We start from the raw sequence: 11930 nt of genomic DNA on the forward strand, positions 1-11930 counted from the left end.
CTGGGGCATGTGAGGGTGCCTGCTTATTCTAGCTCTATGCTGCTCCTGAACTGGGGAAAATTCTCCCCCAGCCTATTGTGGCCTCTCCATGCCACTGATATTGTAGCAGATGGAGGCCAGAATGGGGACAAGGATCAGGCCGTTGACTCTTGTTTACGTCTACAAACAAAAATACATAATGTAAAAGCCATCAGAAATGTCACCAGTGCTTTACTCCTTAAGCTTCTTTCTTTTCAAGTATTTTTAATTTCCTCATCCTTTCCACCAAAAGCCTCCTCCCTCTGTTTTTTTTGAGTGGGGGCGGTAAGAGTGTAAAACTTTATTACTGTATGTTAGCAAGGACATAAGATTCATAGACAAAGATTTGGCTCATTATTTACTTTCATGAGTCCCCTATATTTTTCCAGTTCAAGAACTAATTTTGAAAATTAGTTTCAAAGCCCGTTGAGAGTTCCCAGCTTTTGAGTTATGCCTTTGGCCTACACTAGTTATCTTAAACACACCAAGAAAATAAAATTGCAAGAGCGAATAATGTAAAATGACAGCTGTCCTACCGTTCACTACTACATCTTGAAGTATTCTGTATGTTATACAGGATTTTATAAAGTCAAAACCAAAAATCATCTCCACCACTGCTCCTGGTGCTTGCTCTCTCTCTGCTTCTTAACCGCAACATATCCATGATACTGCGAGCATATATGTCTCGCAAATTAACATTGATATTTGAGTCAGTGGATGTGTTCTTTGTGAGCTTCTTTAAAGCTTCACGCTGTCGAAGAGCAGCCTCCTTTATCTTCAGTGTAAAATAACAAGCAGAAAAACGGTCATTTATTATAGCTATAGGCAAAGCCAAGACCAATATTCCCGATAATATACACATAAAGGCCACTACCTTGCCAGTGGTAGTGTCTGGTCTAATGTCGCCATAACCAACGGTTGTCATGGAAGTTGTTGCCCACCACCATGCACAAGGCACACTTGTGAAAGTTGTGCCAGGGACACCTTGTTCAACAAAATACTCCACCGTGGAAAATATAGATATTCCCACAGAAAGAAAGAGCAGCAGCAGGCCAACCTCTTCATAGCACTGTGCAATAGTCATCCCAAGAGATCGCAAGCCTGGAATGGAAAAAATCCTGTCAGTAGGTTGATCCATGTAACTGTCTTCATACCTCTGTTAAGAAGCACTTGTTCGGAAAGCTAGACACTTTGTGTTTTATGTTTCTACCTCAGGAATGTTTTTATGAGGAGACAATGCTGTTTGGAGGACCACTGGAAAAACATGATTATTCAAGAAATAAAACACAGAGGTCTCTGATTTATGGTCCTTATTTTGAAATGGAAAAGAATAGATATTGGTGTCCAGTATACAAATTAATAAGGAGCTGATCATGAATCATATTAGAGTGAGGGGGAAGATACACATCTCATGCCTTCCTTTCTTATGCTGGTTACTGCCAGCTCTGTCAGGTACATCCCTTCAATTACAATGTAGTTGGAGTAACTTGTTATGAGGGAAATGATCCATTCAATTTGGGGGATAGGATCAGGCATAAGGAGATCACCTTTGTCCAACTTCACAAACTCCTTTGCCTCACTTGCACCATTATGCAAAAGCTGAGTGGGTAGGGAGAGGGAGCATGAGTGTGCAGAGACTTGCACAGGACAAAGATAAGTGTGCACATATGGTAGATCTTTGCCCCTCCCCCTCTAGGGTATGCAGTGCCCCTGGGCTGGCCAGTGCAGGGGTGAAAAAGCAAATACAATAACAGTGCAAAGGAAGAAATGCCACACGCACACAAATGAAAAACAAAATATATCCACAAAACAAGGCATCCTCTAAAGCCAGTTATGATAACTTGGGTCTCTGTATTATATCTTCTTGATCACTGAGGATTTCCGAAAAAGTGTTTCTCTTACTGTTTTTTTAAATAATTAATATTGTTTTTCTTACTGAGGGAGAGAAATGCAATGCTTACAAATTACCCCCACTGAGCTCCGACTGAACCAAATAATGTTGGAAACTAAGGTTGAACTCATACGTTTTTGCAGGTCTCAGACAGCCATTGGAGTCTCTGGGAGTTTGAGACATAAATGTGTTTAAGATTTCTTGTTGCTTTTGGGCCAATCTCTATTTTCCAGTGCACACACAAAGCCCCTGGTTTAATCCCTGCACTTCAGAGAGTGCAAATGGGCTCCTTGGTTTTTAGAGATTTTTTCTTTTCCTCCATCCTACCTAACTAAAGGGCTTGTCTACACACAGTTTTTGTAGCACTATAACTATATTGGTTTAGGCGTTCATACTGGTATAGCATACTCCTGTAAATTTAGGGGAATAAGCAATACCATATAAGCACCTTTATACTGATATAAATTCATCCACACTAGGCGATGTATCACTTTTAACTATATCGCTCAATATAGTTATAATGGTACAAAAGCTGCATATAGACCAGCCCTAAAGACCAGACCTGATGACCCTCAATTTGCAAGGAAGTTAGTGGCATTCAGCACGTTGCAAAACTAACACCTAGAGGGGATGATTGAGTAATTAGTTTCTCAGTGACCCAGAGGGGAAGTGTTACAAGTCAAATACTGTCAGCATCGCTCTTTTTGAAAGCATTAGTGAATTTCAGGGCTCTCTTCCCATGTTTTTGTTTGCTGGATTTATAAATCGGGCTGTAGTGAGCAGGTGCAGAGAGGTGGTTTTACCTCTGTATACGGCATTGGTGAGACTGATACTGGAATACTGTACATAGTTCTGGTCTCCATATTTTTAAAAAATGTTGAAAAATTGGAGAAGATGCAGAAATAAGCCACTTAAATGATCTGAGGGCTGGAAAAAATGCCTTACAGACTTAAAGAGCTCAACCTGTTTCATTTAGCAAATAGAAGATCAAGTGGTGACTTGATTGCAATGTACAAGTATCTTTGCAGGGAGCAAACACCAGGTACTAAATGGCTTTTTAATCTGGCAGAGAAAGGCATAAGAAGAACCAGTGGCTGCAGGTCAAAGCCAGACAACTTCAAATTGGAAAGAAAGCACACTTTTATTGTGAGGGTGATTTAGTTATTGGATGAAACTATGAAGGAAAGTGGTAGATTCATCTCTTGATGTCTTCAGATCAAGGGTGGATGCTTTTCTGGAAGATATGCTTTAGCCAAACACAAGTTAAAGGGCACACAATAAGCATGTTCTCAGTGATCAGTAGGTGTCAGGGGCTGTGCAGGTTTTGTAATTTCTTACCATATGAAAGCAATTCTTTTCAAATTATTTATCTGGCCAAGCCAAACCATGGTTGCTCCAGCACAAGCACATTGAAGTTGAGCAGAAAGGCCTTAGGGAGTCCTGCCTTCCTCCTGTGTGGAGGGCTGCAATAACTTCGCTGGAGGTGCTGGGCAGTGCAAGGAGTGAGCCTTGGTAGCACTGCCCGTAGCATGAGGGGTGCCAGTAATGGTGAGTCTAGGTGAGGCAGAACAGTGGCCCTGGCCCTGTGTGCCACTAGGCCTGTGCTGGGGAAGTGCTAGGTTGAACAGGTGTATCAAATCCAACTGCGCAGTCTTCACAGCCTGCTTTATGTCCCCTTTATGACCACATCACTTCCCCAAACATAGCTCAGCTTTTGCAGAGACATCGCTGTGTCCTATCTGTCTTTATCACCTCCACCCACAGGAATAGTTTGGATCTGTCATTTCTTCACAAAATGTGCAGGGCATAGTGAGCAATCCTTAGCCAGACCCTGCTACGCACAGCAGGGCTAACCCATCCCTTCCCCCAGCCTGCCCCGTCCCCATTCACTCCCTTGGAATGGATCCCAACTTTGCAAAGGGGTCTCCACAATATTCCAGGGATGATGTCATACAGGTAGGTGACTTTGCTTCTAGGTGGGAGGGGGAGATGTGATTATGGATGATCCCCTCTGTGTGCAGAACTTTCCATATTAATGACTATGTTTATGTATGCATTAGAATCAAAATGAAAAACCCTCACCATTTTGTCATCTTTAACTAGCAGGAAACAGGCTCGAGATCTATACAGTGTATATTTCCATTCTGATTTACTAGGTTTATGTTAACAGCAGCACCTGCTCTGCCAGAAGACGAGAACTGTTTCCGACAACATTCAAATTATAGCGAGCTGCAGTTTTTGATTTACTGCTCTGAGCCTTCGTGACTGGTAAAACTTAAATAGCAAAAAGTATGCAATTATCACCCCTGGCATTTAAGCTCTTTGGAGCTGCTTTCGTGTGTAGTTAGGTGGCATCTAATTCTGTATGCTAAAGAAATGGACTACTATTTTCAGTTTTAATGGTGAAGTAATACTTCACTCTTAGACTAGGAGAGTTATCAAGTTTTGATAAGATTAATTCAATTTTTCCCTTTCTATGATAAGAAATCACTAAACTCTATATGGGAGAGAGACAGGTGATTCTAAACCAATAGGATAATAATTTCCTGAATGGTTTTTAAATAAACATATGAAAGATAGAAAGGTGTGACCCCAAATTTCAAAGTGAAGTTATCTGATGTCAACAATCGTCATTACAAACCTGGGGAATTACCACTAGAAGCCGTCATAGACTCCTACACTTCGAGCTGCAGGTGTCAATTCCATTCCCATGCTAGCTCTGCTAGCTAGTGCACTAAAATTGAAGAGTAGTCGCAGTGGCAGGAGCAGCGGAAGACTTGCCACCCTGAGTACGCACCTAATGTATTTGACCAACAGGTAATTTCCTTCCATCCCTTCTATGCAGATTCAGTTTTATTACTGAGGCAACAGCACCCTGGATAATCTGTAACGGTTACTATGGGTCTGTATGTTTAACTTGCTTGGTTAATTTCTTTTGACCTCTTATGGCTTATGAAACCCCAAAACCAATATCGTGTTAAATCCATGAGCTAAAGGTACCTGTGGAATGTCTGCCCAGCTTCAACATACGCAGAGCTCTGAGTAGCCTCAGCACCTGGACGATACGCCCCACATTCTCCAGCTCTTGAGAGCCTTCCCCACCGCACATGCTCTCCACCAGCAGGGTGATGTAGAAGGGTAAAATGGCCAGCAGGTCTATGATGTTTGCTACGCTCCTCAGGAAGCGGCACCGATCCCGTGTGCACAGGAGCCGCAGGGCAAACTCTGCTGTGAACCAGACAATGCACATATACTCCAGGGCGTCCAGTAGAGGGGGTGCTAACCAGCTCAGCTCCACAGAAATCAAGGCCATATTGGCAATGGACACGACAACAAAGGCCATAGAGAGGGTGCCAAAAGTCCTGGCAGCTACAGAAGAGCGAGGCTTCTCCAGCATCTCCCAGAGCCTCTGCCTGACACTGGGACAGAGACTCCCAGAGAAATCCTCTTCCTCATCCTGGGCATCCAGTTCTTCTGCATCTTTCTTGATATCCAAGGCTTCACTCAGTTCCTTCCTCCTGAAGTACCTGCCCAGGAAATCCAACCCAAAATATAAACCTTGAATGACAATTTTTGCACTGTTATGGAAACTGCCTTTCACATGAAAACCCCCCTACAACCAGAGTGAATCTTCTTAAAGGGAATTTGATATGTCCTGATACAGGAAAGGACATAAGCTCATCCTTAACTTCAAACGTGATAAAGTGATTTGCTGAGTTAAGGCCACAGAGCACATCTACACAGCCATTATGTTCCTATGGTGCTCATTCATGTCACTGAGAGTTTTGAATGCGCCAAGAGCAGGCCTACAGTTTGGGAAATTATGCCAGAACAAAGATATAAATATGTGCTTGATACCACAAAGCTTTAGATACAGGAACTCCTCACTTAAAGTCATCCCGGTTAATGTTGTTTCGATGTTAAATTGCTGATCAATTAGGGAACGTGCTCATTTAAAGTTGTGAAATGCACCCTTCTAAAGTCATTTAGCAGCTGCCTGTTTTGCAGGAAGAGCAGCTTGCAGGAAGAGCAACCCATTGCAGTTAGCTGGTGGGTGGTTGGAACCAGGGTGGACCAACAGCCCCGCCATCAGCTCCCCACTCCCTTAAGTTCCCTGTGCAGCAGCTGTCCCTCCCCGCACTGCCATGGGCTGCTCCTGCCCTCTGCCATGGAGCTGCTCCCAGATGGGGCGGCCCGAGGATTCAGGGGGCCTGTGGCAAAGCGGGGGAGCTGCAGCGCTTGTACTCACGTGGCGGCAGTCTGGGTCTTTGGTGGCATTTCGGCAGCGGAAGGCCCTTCAGTCGCTCTGCATCTTTGACACCACTAAAGGGTCCCCCCACCGCAGAAATGCCACCAAAGATCCGGAGCGCCACCGGGCGAGGGCTCCTGGGTCCCCTGCGGGGTCTGGGGCCTAGGGCAAATTGCCCCACTTGTGCCCCCCCCCGGTGGCTCTGCTCCCAGAGACTCCTGCTTGCTGTACAGGGGGAGGGGGGAAAATGGGAGCTAATGTCAGGTGTCTCAGGGGTGAAAGTAACTTACAAGACTTACTGGAACTGCTGGAGTCCTGAAGGGGGTGTGGCCTCATCTGGAAGAGGTGTGGCCTTTCAAGATTTAAAGGCCCTGGGGAACCAGCTGTGGCCAGGAGACCCAGAGCCTTTATATCAACCAGGGGCTCCCAGCTGCAGAGATGGCTGGGAGCCCCCTGGAGCTCAGGGGCAAATTAAAGGGCCCGGGGCTCTGGTCGCCAGGGGGAACCCTGAGCTTTGTGGGGCTGGGGCGCAGGGATTTAAAGGGCCCAGAGCTCCCTACCACTACGGGAAGCCTGGAGCCCTTTAAATCCTGGCCCCAGCCCGGCCGCCAGAGCCGTGGCTGGGATTCAAAGAGCTCTGGGCTGCCCACAGCTGTGGGGAGCTCTGAGCCCTTTAAATCCCGGCCTCAGTCCTGCTGCCGGAGCCGCAGGTGGGATTTAAAGGGCTCTGGGCTGCCCAAGCCATGGGGAGCTCTGAGTCCTTTAAATCCCAGCCATGGATGGGATTTAAAGGGCTCTGGGCTGCCTGCAGCAGCAGGGAGCTCTGAGTCCTTTCAATCCCAGCCGTGGCCGGGATTTAAAGGGCTCTGGGCTGCCCGCAGTGGCAGGGAGCTCTGAGCCCTTTCAGTCCCCACCATGGAAGTCGATGTGGTCCGACACAGCGTACTGGCTCTTACCGGTACGCCCTACCAGACCGTACTGGCTTACTTTCACCTCTGGGGTGTCTCCTTCTCCCTCCACTCCTGCACCCCACTTATCTCATCTTCCATAGAGCAGGGGAGACACACTATGGAGAGAGGGAGCTTCTAGGCAGTAGCTGCCATCTCAGGTCTCAGCTAGCTAATTTAATTAACAAGGCAGTGTACTTAAGCCTGGGGTTAGCTACTTAAAGGGGAAATGCACATTTTTTTCTCTCACACACAGGGTGTGTGTCTCTGTCTGCCCTCCCTCCTTTCCTGCTGCCTTGTAGAGTGTTGTGAGAATTAACCCTTGAGGGCTCAGTCAATTGCTAGTTCATTTAGCAGTAAGGCATTCCCTGGGAAATATCCCACCCTCTGACTCCTCCACCTCAACCAAGCTTCACAATCATCATCACTGTGTACCAGTATCAAATTGTTTGTTTAAAACGTATAGTGTGCGTGCATGTGCGTGTGTGTGTGTGCGTATAAAAGACTATATACATAGTCTTTTGTCTGGTGAAAAAAATTTCTCTGGAATCTGACATCTTCATTTACATTAATTCTTATGGGAAATTGGTTTTGCTTAACGTCATTTCGCTTAAAGTTGCATATTTCAGGAACATTATTACAACGTTAAGTGAGGAGTTCCTGTATGTGAGTGTTCTCTCCCCCTCCCTCCCTGTCTTCCTCCCTCCTTTCTCCTCTCTCTCCTCCTCCCCCCCATATATATAGACAGAGAGAGAGAGAGAGAGAAGACATGGTAACAGTTTTCAAGTACATAAAAAGGTTGTTACAAGGAGGAGCGAGAAAAATTGTTCTCCTTAACCTCTGAGAAAAGGCAAGAAACAATGGGCTTAAATTGCAGCAAGGGTGATTTAGGTTGCCCATTGGGAAAAAAACTTCCTAATTGTCAGAGTGGTTAGGCACTGGAATAAGTTGCCTAGGGAGGTGTGGAATCTTCATCAATGGAGGTTTTTAAGAGCAGGTTAGACAAACACCTGTCAGGGCTGGTCTAGAATGATAATATGTAGTTCTGCCTTGAGTGCAGGGGACTGGACTAGATCACCTCTCGAGGTCCCCTTCAGTCCTACAATTCTATGATTCTACTCTTAACATCAGTGGGACTAACTGTGAGAGTAGGGGATGCTCATGTAAGACTGGCAGAATCAGGCCCTATGTTTCTAAACCATCTTGTCATTTTTACTAATAATATTTTACTTAATTTTATTACATTGCTTTATAGTTGCAATGCTTAGAAGGGAGGTATATGATCCTTTATACCTTTATAATCCTTTGTTCAAAACATACCAATAGCTCAAGAACCTATTTTATTATATCTGCTATTTGCACCTTGTTTAAACATTTAGTCCTGATTCAGCAAAGCAACTATTCACCTTTGTGGAGTAGTTATTATGGATTTTAAGCATGTGCTAAATGCTTTGCTGAATCAGGGCCATATTTATGGAACATTTTCTTTAAACAAGGAGTTTACCAAGAAACATGAGAGAATCCTTTTTTCCCTATATACATGCTGATAGTCAGTAGATTTATTGATTTCTGTTGATAGTCAAGCCTCATACCAAGGGATGTGGTGGATTTTCATCAGCCTTTAAATCAAGGTTAGAAGGCTTTCTAAAAATATGTTCTAGCTCAGCTACAGGATAAGGGCATGATGCAGGAATTACTAGATGTGATTCTATGGCCTGTGTTATGCAGATCAGACTAGATGGTCATAATGATCAGTGAAATCAGTGAAATTGAGTAGCACCTTGAAGCCATTCTGGAATAGATACTATTGGACTGTCAGGCAGTGCAGGTGTGCACTGGTTTTTGTACCACATTCATCTGATTATAATGATTTTAATGTAAGTATTTTGGATTTTTTTATTTATCATTTTTAGAACACTCCACACTTCATTATTAACAAATAAACCAGTAACCAAAATTAACCACAACCAATAGAATTAAAAGAATAAAACTATCCTAGCACAAATGTTACAGATGTCCACCTTCTCTGCCTTCTCCTCATCTCTGTTTAACATTTTCATCTGCTGTCACTTCTGCCTCAGCCTGTCCCCCTCAGTCATTTCCTTCTACCTCCTCCTCCTCCCATCAGAACTCCCAGTGCCACCCGTCTCCTTAGCAGAAGTCGATGCAGCGTTTGCCCAGCCACTGCTCCCATACTGAATCTCATTATCCTGCCCCCAGTGCCAACCTCCCCTCTAGTAACAATCACCACTGACCTCTTCCAACCTTTTCCCTCCCCCGTCCAATATCCACTTGTCCATGTAGTGGGAGTTGGTGCTGAGTTTGTGCAGCTCAGCTCCTTCCCCAGCACCCATTTACCCCTGTAAGAGCAGTTGATGCTGAATTCCTCCAACCCACGCTGCTGGTTCTCTTCCCTTTACAACCCAGGGCCTGCCTTTCCCTGCAGCAGGAGTTGATACTGAGAGCATCCGGCTCACATTATTATTTTCCCAGTGCTCACCTTTTCCCAGTGCTCACCTGTCTCTGCAGCAGGAGTCGATGCTGAGCTCGTCCAGACCCCAGTACTGGATCTCCTGCAGGAAGGAGAGGGCGCACAGCTGCTCCATCACATGCAACCTCCCTGTCTGGTAATAATTCAGGATGTAGCGAAATGCCTGCGAGCTCCGGTCGAAGAAATACTCGTTCTCCACCAGGTTGGCATCGTCGCAGAGCTCCAGGAGGCTAGAGGCTACATCCCGGGCAGCGGACACCACCACGGCCAGCTTCCCAAGCCGGGTGTCTGGATAGCAAGACAGAGTTTGCTGGGACAGTACGAAGCGGCTGCCTCCCACATTAATGATGAAACAGTCCAAGGAGGGGTCAACTTTCTGCAGCAAGGGCCCCTGCTCCTCTTCACTGCAGAAGACGCTGGACTCCAAGGAACCCAGCGATGTGCTGTCCCCTGGCTCCTGTCCGGTTGTCTGGGAAGAAAGGGACATGCAGCAGGGAGGCGACTTCATCCTGCGGCTGCCAGCAGCAGCCCACTGTCTCCTATGTTAAAAGACACAGCAAAGGTGAAGAGAAGACAGCCTACTTGAGGCAAATGGATCAACCCAGTTTTAAGTGTATTTCTTTCATACAATTTCCTTACAGATTCAAGGGGACCTTCCTGACCCCACTTGCTCAAAGCAAAGCATCCATCTCAGATAGAGCTTAACAAAGAGACAGAAGTAGCCCAGCAGGATATACATCTGGTTAACAATAAATAATAATGATCCCTGAAATATGTTTATCTTGCATTGGTTTTACACCAATTGAAATTTGATTGATCATTGAAGGCTTGATACAAATCCCATTAAAGTGAATGGAAAAACTCCCAATGACTTGAAAGGGCTGTAGATATGCCCTAAAATTACAGTGCCTGAAGGATCATGTTTCATGCTAAGATTGATTTACTATCATAATGAGACATTAATATAAGATCCAGTTGCTTTGAAATTTGGGATTGTAACTATATGTGTCTTCTTTTCAACTATCCAGGGGAGTATTGTCTTTAGCATTTTAGCACCAATATCACCTGTCTCTCAGACAACATTTGATGAATCATAAAAGAAAGGGGGGAGGGGAGGAAAGGCAAATTAAGCATCCCAGTAACTCATACACTTTATCCAGAACTATAGCACCTCTCCCATACAGAATTGGAGATGTTAGGCTCTGCTTTTCTGACATAAAGAACTGTATGCCAACTATATGGAAACAAATCTACAGAGATTTTAGAGAGGAAGAGAAAGTTGTACATGTATTGTACTTAAGAATGACCGTTAACCACGGCTACATAGGAAATAATTATTCTCTAAAATATTTGAATGAACAAGCTGGTTATCAAAGCTGCCACTCTGTTTGTACCTGGTACAAACAGACCTACTTAAAAAGTTAAGCAGCTGAAATGGCTAAAAGTCTACCGGAGTGAGTTAAAATTCCCCCGAAGTATCACAATTTCATCCTTATCATAATTTGCGATACAGATATGTTTTAAAGCCCAATACCGCGCATTAACGCCTGCTGGAACACAAGCGCGCTGCAAAGTTTTAAAGGCGGGATTACATCGTATTGAGGCGTTTTAAAATATATAGAAATGCACGAAGGGATTCGGTGATGTGCCGCTGTCCTGGCGCTGGCTGGCAAGAGCCGGAGGGTTGTTTAAGGGAGACAGAGAGAGAAACTCTTCTGCTAAACGGATCTCCCTCGAGCGCCCGGCGAGCTCGGCTGCGCGATGCTGGGCATAGAGCGGCACCAGTGCCAAGGAGAGCCAGAGCCAGCTGTGTCTTACCTGCCCGGCCGCCTCGCTGCACATCTGGGCTGCTGCTGCCGAGTGGCTCCCCCGGCCGGGAGCAGGGCGCGGCGGCTCCGACAAGGCTCCTCGCTGCCTGCCCGCACCTCGCCTCAGCCCCGCGCGCTCAGCTCCCGGGAGCGCCAGACCCGCGTTCCGGGTCATGTGCTGCGGGGGGAGGTGATTCCATCGCAGCCGCCGGCCCCGCGGGCTGGGGACCCGCGTGCTCCGTGTGAACGGGCCGGGCGCCGCCTGCACTGGCAGAGTAGGGGAGCTGCGTGTCACCTCCCCTCTAACCCCCCTGGCACTGCCCTATGGCCCCTGCTTGTTAACTCCATTGGCACTGCCCTATAGCCCCCTCCCTGCTAACCCCCCTCCCCGGCACTGCCCTATAGCCCCCTCCCCGCTAATCCCCCAGTGGCACTGCCCTATGGCCTCTGCCTGTTAACTCCACTGGCACTGCCCTATAGCCCCCGCCCCACTAACACCCCCTGGCACTGCCCTATGGCCCCTGCT

General features: G+C 46.2%; 1 protein-coding gene across 1 annotated transcript; it reads right to left on the bottom strand.

The window, feature by feature from the left end:
- Window positions 1-260: 260 nt before the first annotated feature.
- KCNV1 (potassium voltage-gated channel modifier subfamily V member 1) lies at window positions 261-10104 on the bottom strand. The gene is made up of 3 exons (XM_032791041.1): window positions 9623-10104; window positions 4910-5436; window positions 261-1119 (listed from the first exon to the last, which is right to left on the bottom strand). Exons 1-3 carry the CDS (start codon window positions 10102-10104, stop codon window positions 608-610), a joined length of 1521 nt encoding a protein of 506 aa, XP_032646932.1. The 3' UTR covers window positions 261-607.
- Window positions 10105-11930: the final 1826 nt, after the last annotated feature.

This window comes from Chelonoidis abingdonii, chromosome 2 (assembly GCF_003597395.2).
Source record: "Chelonoidis abingdonii isolate Lonesome George chromosome 2, CheloAbing_2.0, whole genome shotgun sequence".
Classification (NCBI taxonomy): domain Eukaryota; kingdom Metazoa; phylum Chordata; order Testudines; family Testudinidae; genus Chelonoidis; species Chelonoidis abingdonii.